The sequence below is a fragment of the Trichoplusia ni genome, chromosome 7, assembly GCF_003590095.1.
Source record: "Trichoplusia ni isolate ovarian cell line Hi5 chromosome 7, tn1, whole genome shotgun sequence".
In the NCBI taxonomy this organism is placed as follows: Eukaryota; Metazoa; Arthropoda; class Insecta; order Lepidoptera; family Noctuidae; genus Trichoplusia; species Trichoplusia ni.
In genome coordinates, this window is record NC_039484.1 from 9,888,182 (window position 1) to 9,903,814 (window position 15,633).

At 38.6% G+C, this 15,633-nt stretch overlaps 1 protein-coding gene across 3 annotated transcripts in view; it reads left to right on the plus strand.

Moving 5' to 3' along the window:
• The window catches only part of LOC113495535 (visual system homeobox 2-like), a 72,577-nt gene that overhangs the window by 20,192 nt on the left and 36,752 nt on the right, over positions 1 to 15,633 (plus strand). For 2 of the 3 annotated variants that reach the window (XM_026874288.1, XM_026874289.1), the window contains exons 3-5: positions 7,094 to 7,114; positions 12,444 to 12,534; positions 12,794 to 12,920. In XM_026874288.1, the coding sequence (XP_026730089.1) occupies positions 7,094 to 7,114; positions 12,444 to 12,534; positions 12,794 to 12,920 (239 nt within the window). The remainder of the gene's footprint in view (positions 1 to 7,093; positions 7,115 to 12,443; positions 12,535 to 12,793; positions 12,921 to 15,633) is intronic. The other variant, XM_026874290.1, reaches the window with a different exon arrangement.

Here is a 15,633-nt window from a genome sequence, read left to right on the forward strand (position 1 = left end):
ATTAGTACCTATAAATTAGAGGCAGCGCTGAAACTATGGGGAACAATACATTTACCGGTGATTTAGGAAAGTGGCTGTGTGCCGGGGGTGAGGCGGGCCATGTGGGGGGGGAGCGGCAGGGCATCCCTCATGTGAGCCCCCCCTCCGCCGGCACCCGCGCCCCTCACCCCCCTGCCTTTGTCTCAGTAATGAATCCGGCAAACGCCAAACGTCACCGCGCAGCCGCTCGACCCAGCCAATACCACAAATCATAAGCCTATATATTAGCAATTGGAAACTCAACTCTATTGATAGCCGTCTAGAGTCTAACTTACATTAGCATTTATTGGTTTTATTACCTTCTTGTCACTCAGTCAATGATTCGCTTAGAACGTGAGGTTTTAGAAAATATTCTGTTAAATGCAAATTAGTTTTCGTAATAATGATATAAGTCAGGGGTTCAAATTACTTAATATAACGAAGATCACGAAGACTGCTGGTGATTAATTGACGTTAAGGGGTGTAAGGAATCAAATGATTAATAAATTGTGAATGCTTTTAATTCAGACATGTGTTTTCAGTGTTCTAAATTGGGTAAGACTGAACGCGTACTAAATGTTTGCGTAGTAAGAAAATCGCAGTGATATATTTTGGTTTATATAGCTATATGGGCAATAGATGACGATGTCTCAAAAAAGATCCGTTTCTTTTAAACCCCGACCGCGGCGGTAGAGGCTCGGAGCCGCGCGGCGTGTATGTAGGGCTCTGTATCCGAACCCCAGCGCATGAAAAGCGTCACAGAAAACAAACCTAGCTCCCGCCGGCAGCCATTTGTAAAAATTGCCTCCGCCGCCATTTCTGTGCGGGAATTTCATATTTGGAACGCCACGGGGCGGAATCCGCGAGTGGATTTTGACATTTCCATCATGGCGGCAAGTTTTATTGTTTTCTAAAACAATTGCAGTCGCTAGCGCCGCGATGCCCGCTTTACCGCTATTGTTTAGCGGCAACCATTTTTAATTTGAAAATTAGGGGTCTATTGTTTTGTGTATGCCGAATTAAAGTCACGGCGTAATGAGGCTGTTCCCTCATTGGTCGTAAGAGCGGACGTCGAAGACGCTGGACGTCCGAGTGCACAGCTCTTGGGGTCCACCGACGAGTAAAGCATTCTAATGAAAATAATCAGAGATTTCTGTAACGTATTCGAATATGTTACAGATTTTTTTATAATTACTTAGAACTAACGATACACGTCATAGAGATACATTTTCAAAGGGTGTTTCAAATGTGAACAAAGGATTATCATTCAATGTATTTTTTGCACACATGCACATTTAGGAAGAGCGGAGAAATTTTATAAAGAATGTGTATAAATTTTTGAGTTTTTAGACGAAGTACGATTATTATTAGTTATTTCCAATATAACCTGCTTAAAAGATCATGACATTCCTATTTTACTCCGTTTAATGAACTGGAAAAAATGAAGGTGCCTTGTTAAAATAAAAAAGTGACAATCATTACCGTGTAAATGTTTCACGCGTTTATTATAACGAGTGTTGACAGTTGACACGTCACTTGAGTGTTACCACGTCGCGGCGGCGCGGCGGCGGGACCGTACACCCAACACCAAACGTTTGTACAAAAATGTTGGCGAGCAACATCAAACCGAGGAAATTATTTTTTGTTACTGTCACAGTGAGATGAGTAGCGACTGTGGATACAACGCCTCGCCACCGACTTATATCTGCATTCCTCGTGATATCTATCTCGTTGCATTAAGGGCTAATTTTGTGGTGCTGGATAAAGTTAAAGTAGCAAGTTGTAATGTATCAAGTGTCAGAGAAGCCGCAGTGTTTAGCCGCGCTAAGTGGCGACAACTTGTAATAACAAGCAGTGTATTAAGAGCGCGGCGCTGCCTCTGTCTTAGCGGCTCGGGTTACTGCGAGCTGCGGCCCGCTCTCGCGGGTGGACTGACTGACGACTGTTTGGATACAAACTTCATCTTTGATGTAGACATAAAGAAAACCTTGTCAATGCCGATGATACGATGGCCAATACTTCCAGGCATGCTGAGCGACCTGCATTTTGTTTGTTTGTTCCTAAATAGTTCCACTCTCAATTCAATCAATTTATGAATTTGAATCATCGGCTTACTTTATCTTATTTTAAATGTATATTTTCATAGCATATCTTATCGTATTTTTTACAAATCTTTTAAAGTACCATTTTCACTATGAGTCATACTAACATTTCAGTTTTACATAGGTCAGTAACAAGGAAAATCGTGATAGTTACTTGGTTATATGCTCAGAAATTTGATAACACGGATTTGAAACCTACTTCCTTTGACTTGGCACTCTAAAGGTTATACTACAAGGCTTGCTCTGGTGACTTCTACCAGCACCTGGTGACTTCTTGGTAACAGATTAAGTGTAAATTGATACAAAATCTTATTTGAGAATTGATAAATGTGTAGATACCCATAGGAAATAATCTAATATCATATGTACCTTCTTACACACAACAATATCTAGGCATATTACAATATACATGAAGTTAAAACCGATTTTGATAACCATTTCTTATACATGAATAAAAGCAGAATTAAAATGATTTCACTTTAAAATAAATAGATGAAATGTAAGAAGAAGTAGTGAAACCCAATTCGCGTAACAATAAGGAGCTATTAAAATTGCGTAGAGCTAAGAACAACACCAATAAATCAATTTGCAAAGCTCTGCGACGCGAGTGTTAGGTAAACACGCGGAGTGGCACTAATTGTGCCGGTGTCCGGTTACGGCGCGCGTGGGACGACACATGTGCGCGGACCTCAGGACCTCAGGCCAGTGAGACAGGAGGCTTAGGCCACGTCTAGTAGGAATCAGCATGATAACGGCTCGATAACTCTCAAGTACCCTGAGTCAGCTAAGTTTAGATCACTACAGATGAATTTAGTTACTCATAACTGATGACGAAGAATCTACTTCAAATACTGCTTTACTTCTTGTAGTAGCAATTAATTAGCAGTTTACAAAAACATTTCTAAATTACGATTTAAGAAATATCTAATTCATGAACAACTTTGACACTTTTATGGATTTGTTAATTTTAAATAACTTCTATAGTTGGCATTAGGCCTGATCGAACAAGATTCTCCGCAAAAGAAAACTTCTCGTACCGTTTTGTTGATGTCATTAATATGTAATTGAATGCAATGCTTAGTTAAGGTCGTCATGACAAAGTTATAACATTAGGTCTTATTTGAAAACATATTTAATTCATTTGAAACAAGTCATATATTTGCTGAACCCAGTCAATGATTGCTCATTACAGTAACTTCATTAGTCCATTTGTGTTGTGAACAAATCCGAACGTGTTTGTTTACTCGAACATTACCCAAGTAACATCTTAATTACTGACATTGTGTAATATCAGATCGTTACGCACTAACATGAATGTATTCATTAAAGAATATATAACCAATTGGTGCGACAATGCGCAATTAGTGCGCCTCCCGGCAAATATGGCGTCTTAATGATAAGTTTACGCAAGAGAACAACCGAAATACAATTAAATAGTATTGTTCCATCAATTACTGTGTGTTAATTTGTTTGGGCGAGATTTACGGGAGCACCTGTGTGTGCCGAGTGACGCCCGCAAGCGACACGAGTGAAGGACACGGGTGACGGGACCAGCCGGCAGCGAGCCGCGGACAGATTAGAAAATATTATGTGTGGGGGACATTACCTGCTTGATATTTACCAACAAGCCTTCATTAAATTGATGTTTTCAAATATATAAATTAATTTAAAAACTGTTTTTTTTTTAATTTAAACATTCATTACTTGCCAGTTAAAGAATAAAAACTACACAGCTATAAGTATGTATATTTTGTGACCCCATTTTGAACCACAAATTTCCTTCTTTAATTTCTGGCAATCCGGCTACAGCTAACACCGTCACATTTTCTCATTTAGTTTCCCATCTAAGGTTAACCAACTTTATGGTGTGCCTGCCTCCACTAAACAGATCGTAATCCAGTAAAACAACCGCGTTAAGCGCTAATACAAATAATCTCTCGTTTAACAAGTGGAATGTAACGCGTTATGAGGGGGCCCGGGAATGATTTCGGCGCGCATCCACCTCCCCCGGGGCTCGTTACTGCGCCACTTTCCGCAATTTTTTGAAAACGATATTGTTGTGCGCCCCCTGTAATGATGTAAGGATATCTCGGAACACTCCAATTTGCTAAGTAAATAGTTTGCCGAGAGGTAGAGCCAAGGAGGACGGACTCAGAGACATTGTGATCACCTTCCATAAAACATATAAACTCAAAAACAAAAGAAAGACGCTTCAATAGTAAGGCTGTCATAGTAATGAGAATTTTATAGATTAATTCCTGGACACTCAGAACTCTACATTGTTTAATACATTGTATTCTATAAATTTTAATGAAATAATGTTTTAATTATTTAAAAGCATAATTACGCTCATTGACACAACACATAATACTTCAAACCGGTACAGTGTACCTACAAATGACTTATTTCAATATTTATTAAATTCAAGCACATTTCTGATATCGATTCCTAGTGAAGTATTTCAAGAAGTCTTCACATTTATATTACCGAGTGTGTGGTGAGGGGCGGACAGTGGTGAGGGGTGACGTGTGTCGGAGGGGGGGGGGCTAAGGTCTACGGACACGAATAATTTAAAAAGCCACAGCCGAGACCGTTCCATGGCACACACTCGCTCAATTACACAATTTTAATGCTCTGGTCAAGATCTCCTCACATTACTTCGCCTCAAGGAGGATGTTATTTCAGTTTAACATGTTGTGGTTTGTAAGATTTTATTTTGATTGGGGTACTTAAGTTTCTCTGGTGATGACCTGATCTATTTTACTCGTGCTTTCTCATTTATATGTAGAGATGAAAAGAGAGTAAGAATGTTCTCAAAAGTCAACTCAACGTTTTGTTTTGTGTTACAATGTAGTAGTAGTTGTTTTACTTTATTTTTAAATACATTCTTAGATATATGCTCTTCTTCAATTGTAATATTGTTAAACAGTCGTGGTATAATATATTTATGCGTCCTTTCACCGTAATAGTTTCCTGCAGTAGGTTGTATATACTTATTTCTAACATCTTTTCTGAGCATATAGTATGTGTCTCTTGGTATTTTAAACTCTGAGTTTCTATAATGTTCAACTAATAACAAATATTTTACTTTTTCATGCACTGGTAACACGTTACATATTTTATACAGTTTCATATAGTTTTTGTTACATTTGTTTTTAACATTTTTATCGACCATTACCTTTAAGAATCTTGTCTGTATGCCTAGGACTTTATCTAAATATGTTTTGAATGTACGACTGTACGAACTCAGTTAGAACTAGTTAGCTCCGCTCATCATACCTAACAGTTACAAGTCCTCGGCTAATATGACCGCTCCCCCCCAGGCACTCGGTGTGTGCGGGGTGGGGTGGAGAAGGGGGGGGGGGGGGGCAGCGGGGCGTGGCCTCGCCGGACACTGTAACTATCACTTGGTTATTGGCCTCTTTGTATTGTGAGGCAGCACTCGGGCTGGACGCGCGCTAGCCGCCGATGTTCATACTCTACAAACTAAATGACTGTTTGTGGAATACCATTATGTTAGGAATTAATATAACGATTAGAACTTTACAGCTAACTAGTATTCGTTTTGAGACGACAATAGGTCATTGTAAAGTGAAATCACTTTCTCATAAACCTAATTAATTTATGTAGAGCTATAATGTATCACCATAAATTCTTTGTAATTGAGTTAATTTTATAAGACAATAATTGTTAACACCTCATTTAATATAAAAATACCGTAGTTATTAATAGATGGACATTTGTCTTGTGGTGGAGGTAGTTTCAATTCAAATTTACCTAATACCTTCATTGTCAGCACTCCATGTAATTAAACTATACTAAAAACCTACAAAAAATAACAGAACAATGGACGTACGGTACGTCAATATCCTATAAAGGTAACAATAATATTTTACGATTAGAACCTCCCACCCCCCACCTTAAAGGCCACTGATCGCATAATGAGTAACTTAGCTGAACACACAGAAATCTTACGAAAACAGACCTTATTCCATCGCGATAGGGTGCAGAGGAGTGGGTCGGGTGCGTTGTGAAGGTCCTCCGAAATATCAAAGTGAAGAGAAGCCCATTAGCAATTATAATGGGTAGTGTCCTGCGCTGAGTGCCTGCTCATTACGGCCGGCCTCGGCTCGAGGTTCGAACCTTGCCAACTTTGTCGGTTAATTACTCGACACTTCTAGCATGCTTCAATATTATCATGAATTTTTATCGTTACATTTTTTTTGGGAGCCTTTTGTTGAGTCCGTGATGTGCCAATTTAATACTAAATATTACCTTGAGCGTAAGATTTATGTTACTTGTCTTAAACTAGAACGATTGATTTTTGATGATTTACCTATTTACCTCATTTTTAAAAAAGCCCTTGTGTTTTTCATGGTTAAATACTCATTTTAGATGTCTACCAAATACATAAATGCATCAATGTTTGCAACGAACCACTTGTCACCTGGATTGGCAATCTGGCGACATTGGAATTAAAATATAGCATCAAAATAAAATATATAGTAGGTACTTTTTCTACCACTCTCTTTGGATCGTTTTTAAAACCAGCTCCGAAACCAAAATTAGTATTAAAACAAGCAAACAAAAGTGGTTGACCAAAACGGTAGAAATAAGAAAAAAGTACAAGAAAAGCAAAAAGCGTCAAGATCATAATATCTCGACACAAAACGTGGCTCGTTTCGCATTGTGCGGACCTCGGCTTTGTGGAGGCTTGCTCTATTTTTGTTAACACCTGCGCTGCTGGGAACAGGGACGTCGTAATGCGATAGCTGTGCACGCACTCCGTACTACATCCAGATTTGGTGGTCGCGCATTGTGTCGCCACTTAGATAGCCCATTATAACCTGCTTGTGTTCCTACCTCGGTGCCTATCTCTTATGGTTTGCGTATTCCTCTTCCTCACTTTTGTTTCTGTTTCTACAATTCTTCTGTTTTAATTATTATTTTCATTTGTTTCATGTAATTCGTAGCGGTCCGACAGTTTTATTCAGGTAATTTGTATACTGCTTGTACGTTTATAATATTAAGGTTAATGCTTGACTAACATTTCGTATTATAGTTTTGCTTTTTCATATTATTAAGGTGTATATTCACTAGGTTATACGTTTTCTAATATTGAAGCACATTTGTTGAAATATTTGACTGAATCGTACATTTTTTTGAATTCCGATACATGTAATAAGAAAGCTAATAGGTAATTTGCATCCTACGTGTCGGTATATCTTGTAGAGCCACTCATCAAATCAAATAAGCGGCGGAACGCGTCAATTGGCTCGTCGCGACAAATTGGCAATCCGCGCGGCGCGGCGCGGCACGGCTTCATACCGCGACGACTGCTGCTATATCTGCTAAGCTTTTTATTCCAATGATAACACCTCAGGGATCTCTGTCAGCGGTAAATTGGATCCTCGAAGCTTATTTTATGTTATTTTCACGATTCTGCAGTTTTCTGTATTTAGGCTGACATAGACTTTACGTTAAGCAAGGAACAGCAAAGCAAACGGAAAGTAAGGCCCTTATTTAGCGGAAGTATAGTTGGATTTAGGTCTCTACAAATCCAACGACCATATTTTTATGATCTGTCTTATTCTGCATTAAAGTACTATGAAACATGCAGCTTCAATTTTCTCAATTAAAACTCAACACCTTGCCATCATACTGGTACAGGTAAATATTCTTTTTCTTTTAATGGTGCCTCTTCAACTAGAGTTCTCCAGGTAAGGTAGAGATTACTTTTTGTAATCCTGCTTATCAGTAGCTCGGCGGAACAGTTTTTCTACTCTAGGTATCCTGGTCCACTGCCTGATGTTCCTTAACCAAGACTTTCCTTCGGCAACTTTTCTCTTTCCAGCAATTTTTCCATACTGACCAGTTGAATGTCAGTTCAGTGAAATCATCCAATGTTTTTTCTGTTTCACAAAAATAGGTACATTAAATGTCTATCGTTTATGCGGTTCGTGAAAAAATGTAAGTAGTAAGAGGCAACTAGGGCGCGGCGTGTGTCGGCTGTCGGTAGGCAAATCTGCACGTATGCTGACGTCAATACCGCGTCATCGCGTCACGTCTGTACGTCGGACGCGCACGCACGCTCCACCAGAATGTACGGCACAAAAAACATAGGAGCTTTACGCACAAACTGGAAGCTTCCTGAACTGATTTCGTTCGTGTTTTGTAGAGGATTGCGAATCAAAGAGGCTTTCTGTTAAACTTGTGAATGCAAGTTAAAGTTACCTATTAAAGTTACATATTAGTTAAAGTTTACTGAGGTTGTAGTATCACATAGGTGGTTACTTAAATAGTTACAAAACCACACATACTCGCGAGATGTAAGTAGATACTCGATAAGTACGAGTACTGGTATTTATCTGTTTTCTACTGTTTTTTTCCTGAAGATTACAATTGTTACTCATCGCATATATAGGTAGAGAATAACAGAGATCGATGAATCACGAACAAAACTTTAAAGTGTACGAAATACATAAGCTTAGATGAATCATTGAGTAAAATCTTTTATATTATGCGTAGTACTTCATTTGTTTTTTTCCTTTATTGATTATCGATAAGATTGGTTTGTTTTCTGACATGGAAACTGTCACATAGGTAGAGTCCTTCTGTTAATATCTATCGATCGGAGTGGATCTTCTGCATGTTTACACAGTGTCATTTTGTCTGTGAGTCTGAGCGATAAATAAATCTAATCGTCAGCTGATCTCGACAAATTGGCCGCGCGACGATTGGCAATTTGGACGCGAGTCGCGACTCACTCGCGATTGGCCCAATATATCGAATAAGTGTTCGCTCACTTCACGCGATTTCGATATATTACGTTTGGAGTGCCTCTACTGAGTAACGCTTTGTGTCATAATATTGCAGTTTTGCTAAAGTTAAATCACATTTGTGTTGAATATTTGTCATACTCTACAATATAGTTTATGAGATCAGTCACACAGGTATATTATACATATAAACGAAAAGTTCGATTTTTTTTTCATTAAGTAGGTAGTAAGCTAAAACACGATGGCTTATAAATTATATTACAGTCGTGCCCAAAGCTACAATCAAAATCTCAGTCCGCAAAGCTTTTTATTCTGATCCTCATCCTAAAATTTGGATGATTATTGTGTATATTTGTATAATTCAAAAGTCAAAGTTCACTTTACATGAAAAATGTGTCTGCTTAAAACTGTTTTTTCTCAACAATTTAAATAGAGATAAAATTCAAAGTGATCGTCAAAAATAAATTCTAATAATAGAACGTTTTATAAAAAGACATCAACAAACATAAATACATATATACATAGTTAGACATTTATTTCCATAACGCGTTTTCATTTTGTCACAATGCCGGCGGCTAAAGTGGCAGTGTTCTCCACAACAAGTAGCTTTCCTTCACCGAGACTCACATTTTCCGAGGGAGGGTGCTTGCTATAAATTATACTTCTCCACTACGAAACACACAAGTCAAAAAGGACCTTATAACTCTGTACAGAAGTTTGAAATTCCAATGTGTTTTAGATTCGTGTTAACGCATACATTATTGGTTTGCTGGCGTCGGTTTCGTAATGATCGCAGTATTTTTATAATGATACATTTTGTTTAGTGAAGGTTTGTGGGGTGTGGTTAATAACGTACACGTGTTCCGCTGTAATTAACGTGGATACGGACCCAGTTACGAGTTACGAGTAACTAACTAACTTGGAAGGCGATGGTAAATGATATCGGTACTAATCATGTTAGGATTCTGGAGAGGATTACTGTTAGTTTGTTGTATCAAGTTGCTAGGTCCTCTACCGTGAACTTGCATATTTTTATAATAACTATATTTTATATTATTTGATTATCCTTTAAAACTGTAGAAATGATTACTGAATGATCTAAGAAGTTTTTTTAAGATGTTGATAGTTCACATTTATAAGGTAGAGTTTAATGTTTTACGTCGTGTGTTGTGTATTACTGAGATATGTATCCAAAGACAATATTAGTTAATTTCTGCTGCCACATAAAATATAGGCTTAGAATAAGAAAAAAATACATACTCATACATAGTGCCAGAAAAAACCACAACCCTCTTCATCGACTCTCTATTTCATTGCAGTCATATTGTCATATCATTTTAAATCACCTCAGCGTGCGAATGTCAATTCTTTCTCAATACCGAGACGCAAGTATTTAGAATTTTGACGACCTTACCATATTAGTTGTACAACCATGTATAGTGGTGGTTCAGCTTACCAGCAGTCGAGCCGCAGTCATAAAGACACCGCGCGTCCCGCGGGAGCGGCGAGTGTATTGCGAGAGTAAGTGATTACCTCAGCACTACCACTCACTACTGCACTTATACTAACAACAGCCATATCTTAAAATCCTTGGATTTAAGGTTTGGGTAATTATTAAGTCAAATGTGCTTCGTGTAGAGAATCGAACTTATTTATATATTTTGCGTTGAATCAGTTCCAACTGCCTGTGTTTAAAAATTGTACAGAAAGCTACGAGCTGTTAGTGTAATGTTTACTTATGCGTTTTTTATGTTTAATAATACTGATATCTGGATTTTTTTTAATTTCCTGAAAGCCCAGGATCTCTACTCTAAAATTTTCATTTAAAAATGTTAGGGCATCCGGACCCGACAACCATTCTTACTAAGGCGTATCGTGTTGCCCAGGTAAAGCGGTTGAGAAAGTCAGATAGGCAGTACCTCCATGTAAAACACTGGAACCTAGCTGCATTAGCTTAGACTAGAAGCTAGTTCCAGCTTAGTTGGGTCAAGGCAAGGCTGATGGTGAGAGAGTCTTGACTAGCTAATTTATGTCCCGTTGAAATGATTTAATGGTTTGTGTATTATTAACATGAGAGCATTGTAAATTCACTTACAGAAGGTACATTATGTGTCTTCTCAAAAAATACCAAACTTGATAGTTGGGTACTCTACAAAGAGCTTGAAATAAACTGCACGAAAGACAACAGAGCTATTAACCCAAAATATAATTACACTTGTGAGAAGTAGAAGAAGAGTAAGGACAGTCAAAATAGATCAAACTTGAAGTCACATTTCAATAGTTGTATTGAAATGTGACTTCAAGTTTTTCATTAATTAATACTATTTTGTGATAGTTTAATGAAAGTGGTTCTGTGCTTATCAAGTCTATCACATTGAATCATAAAAGAACTAATCTATGATAATAGTTTGATTTTAAATCCGGATTAGCCCTTTTGCAGTTTTATACGTAGTAGGAAAGGGTTAGTAGAGGACGACAGGCCGGTAGTGTGTCCAATCGATTGCGCGACACATCGGACACGCCCGGACCGATCCGACACGCCCGGACCGGACTGGACCCGGAGGTAATTGAACACATGTTGCTGTGCTAGCTTTGCAAATAGTCATGATGACTGATAACTGTATGGAGCATTACCAAGAAGGGTTTCACAGAAAAATCTCTTTAAAAACATTGATGTTAGAGTTCGCTTATGTCTGGCCATTCATCAAACAAAGCTATTGGATTAACCTGCTCATTAATATTCCTAGAAGTAGATCGGTTTTAAACATATAGTTCAGTAAAAATGCAGTCAACCCTACGTACATTATTGCTCACATGTATTTTAAACTTTCAATAGATTCGTGTTGACTTTTCAAACCGATTAAGCTGTTGTCCAGCTGTAGCAATAAATTACTTGTTCAAAACATTAATAAAATTAACACATCTTTTGACCTCATAATTTAACTGACAAACACGCGCCCCTCACGCACTACCATTCGTAATTCGTCACGCAACATCGCAAACAAATAACATAAAACGCCATCAAATCGCCTGATACACTACATTACCGCCTGTCTATAAAGTGAGGATAGTGCTGTGGGTGTTGTACAGTAATGTATATTGTGCAACAAGGTTGCAACGTTTAGCAGTTTCTCGGTGGAAGTCCGTAAGGGAACCGCTCTAAATTTAATAATTCATTGTCGTATTCATTGGCACCAAATTCAATTACCCGTCGTCCCGGGGGCTTCGCAGCTCCCCCCACTCCCCTGCGGGCCCCGGCCGGGCCGGGCAGGGCCCCGTGTCTCGGCCGTCCCGAGGGATGCGCTCGATCTATTCTATTAACCCGCCACCGCGCGCCTGTTTACTAATTCATTCGGCAATCACATTCGGTAATTATGTGACAAATCCCCGGGCGAGTGTAGTCGCGTTGTCACACTACTTGTTAAGTGGATTTGGGAGCTGGCGCGGGCCCCGCTCGGCGACGATTTGCGCGGCTCTAGCGATTATCTGCAAGTTTGCGGAGCGAGTGTAATGGACTGGTGTTAACGACAGTTTTTCTTTGCAGGAGTGTCGTCGCTGGAGGCGGCGAAAGATTTCACGGTAGACGGCCTCACCGGATACAACGGCAAGAAAAAGAAGAAAAAACGCAGACATAGGTAACTGTCACGACATTTTATATGCTCGCCGCAGTTATTTAGTACTGATTATTGAATTCGTCTTAATTCTTAACCTAGGAAACCCTAATTATCCGGTCTATGTTTTAACAAGCTATTCTAGGGCATGTTTATGTAACTTCTATTACTAAACTGCTCATAAATGTGTACCTACAGTCTGACTTCAGACTTAGGCAGCAACATCGTTTCTACCAGTAACCGATCTTGAATTTGTATATACTAACTTCCTATCCCCCCGCAGCCGCACGATCTTCACGTCCTACCAGCTGGACGAGCTGGAGAAGGCGTTCAAGGACGCGCACTACCCCGACGTGTACGCGCGCGAGATGCTCTCGCTGAAGACAGACCTGCCCGAGGACAGGATCCAGGTCAGTGCTCACACAAAACTGACACACACACACACAATGTGTACTTTCATATCAGTAAGATATTTATGTTCTTAGAGTATTCACGATCGATAGTTACTTAATAGAGCTGGATTTTAAACGCTTCAGGGATGATGAAATAAACTCAAAGTCAATCAACCTGTTCCGAACCTTACTATTTTTTGAGAGTGCGAGAGAGAAAGTAGTAGGAATGATAATAGTAGAGTTGGGTTATAATATTAGTGTGTTCGGTGTTCTGTAACTAAGAGAACTGAGGCCATACAAGATGTCATTCATTAAGTTCTTCTGTTTAAATCAGTGTAGTTCAGTGTTGTTATGGTATTCGTTTAAAAATAAATAAGAATTCAGTGATAAATTTCGAAAAATGTGTTATCGTGTGCTAATACTAGCCGTCGAAATAATTTAAAGACATCGTTGATTTAGGTTACGGTTTCCTTACGGTTAGGAAATGAAATTTAATTAATTAAACAACAAAAAATAATCTTTAGTTGATTTTAATTCAACCAAATCTTTTTCAATAACTTAAACTCAATCACAACAGTTCATACAAAAAAGGTTTTTTCTATTGCAATTGTACTGGGATTGTCGGCAAAAAGCCTGGTCTATTATTGTGAGATTACGTCGTCAATTGCCTTCGATATATGTCGGGGATACCTGACACCTTAAAACAGCGAGTGTTACCAAACAGGCGGATACCGAGGCCCCAATCTTTGTACTGCAATATCTTTTAGTGAATTATTAATATTTAAAGCTTGTCTGTACCGTAGCTTTACGTTGCCATTATTCGGATATCGGAAACGAGTTCTACCGGTCGTAAGTTGTTGAAATAAGCGTGTTTAATAAGTAAATAGTTTAATTCTGTTTCGCGTTTAGAATTTAATTTCATCATCATCATCATCTCAGCCTATCGCCGTCCACTGCTGAACGTAGGCCTCCCCCAAAGAGCGCCAACCATCCCGGTCCTGGGCAGCCCGCATCCATCCGCTGCAAAATTTAATTAATAGAATTTAATTTAAGCTAGATCAATTAACTGAGTACTATAAATTTATACCAGGCTTTTTAGACTTTTGTAATTGTTGGAAGTAGATTTTTAGACCTCCTAGATCATTGTCATTGTGGATTAGAATGTTAACTAAAACTCTGACGCGAAAATTTCATACATACAATTTTATTGTGCACTTACTCACTCTTCAACAAATGACAAGCACCAATATAAATTACGTCTCATATTGTTTGCCCGCGATAGACTTCTAAACTTCAGTTTGATCCAACTTGAAAGATAGAATAGCTTGATACACTTGATAATATATTTGTGTAGGTATTGTTATATTATACTGATAAGCATTATGAAGTTCGCCGAGTCAGCTATTCCTCTATAACTTTACTGTCTTCTATCAAAATTAGACTTTTTCAGTAATGCATGTTCTACTTCAATATAATCTGTTTTCGTTTTTTGCGCCGCGAGTGTGCATTTGTTGTGCAATAGCTGAGTACCCGTCAGACCGCATCAATCCCGTGTTGACGTGAATTCGACACCCGGTCCCGGCAATACGATATTTTACGCAAACAATAAGAAATATTTCGCGGAAGGAAGTTTTTTTTGTGAACAATTAAAGCGACTCAACGAATCACGGATGATTGAATTGCACAGTTTTTGTGCGAGTCCCATTTAATTATTGAATGCTTTCTATTCCCTTTATTGATTTTGTAAAACTATTTTATTATTAAGGCGTTCATATCCAATTAGTACGACTATAATAAATTAATAACTTTGACAAGTGACGCGCCCTCTATTTCTGTGTTTTTATTAAAACCTATAATCCCTTTTATTAGTTTTGCACCAGAATACATTAAGGTGTTTTTACATATGTTACTCAGCACGCTAGAATTGGGGTAGAAATATTAACCTCTATGATATGTTCTAACTTGTAACCATTCCGTCACGTCTCACAGCACAGATGTACAGCAGGCGTCGTCCTAGGCCTCAAGTAAAGCTGTAAGTTGTTATTTATGAGCGGCTCACATAGTCCGTGTCGTTAGCTTGTTCCAGTAATTGCTAGTCATAATTATTATTAATAGTTTTTCCGTTGGTCGGTAACACACAACAAGGGCTCAAGTGTCGCGCCTTCCCTACTCGGAAGCTGCGGGGAAAACACAAATATGGCCACCCCCACGCCCGCGCCCCGCGCCTCGCCCCCCTCGCCCCGCAGCCCCCGCTACACTCCCTGCGACCACCGCACATTTATGAAAATTTCATTTCCAAACTCGTTGTCCTCATAGCAAACTAAAATAAACCCTAATCTGACCGCGTAGAGTTTATTGCCACTTAATTTTCTCAAGAAGGAAAATTTGACGACATGCTCCAAAATGAAATCTATTTCGTGCCATTTAAAGTATGTTTTCCAGTTTGAATATAAAGTTATGAGTGATGGTAGTTGAATTTTCGGTATAATGGCTTACTGGGGATTAGGTTTCCCCAATTTTGGGGCGCGTAGTTTGTGAGACGTTGCAATAAATGGATTATTATGCAATCAAACGTCTCGTATACTTTATTATTCTTTTACAAATACAATGTAGATTTGAAATATTTTCGCATTGTACCTTATGGCTTCAAGGTTTTAGTTTATAAAATCAAATTAATTTGATTTTAAATTTTTATATTTCCGTAAATATTAAGGTAAGATAATAGCAAAAT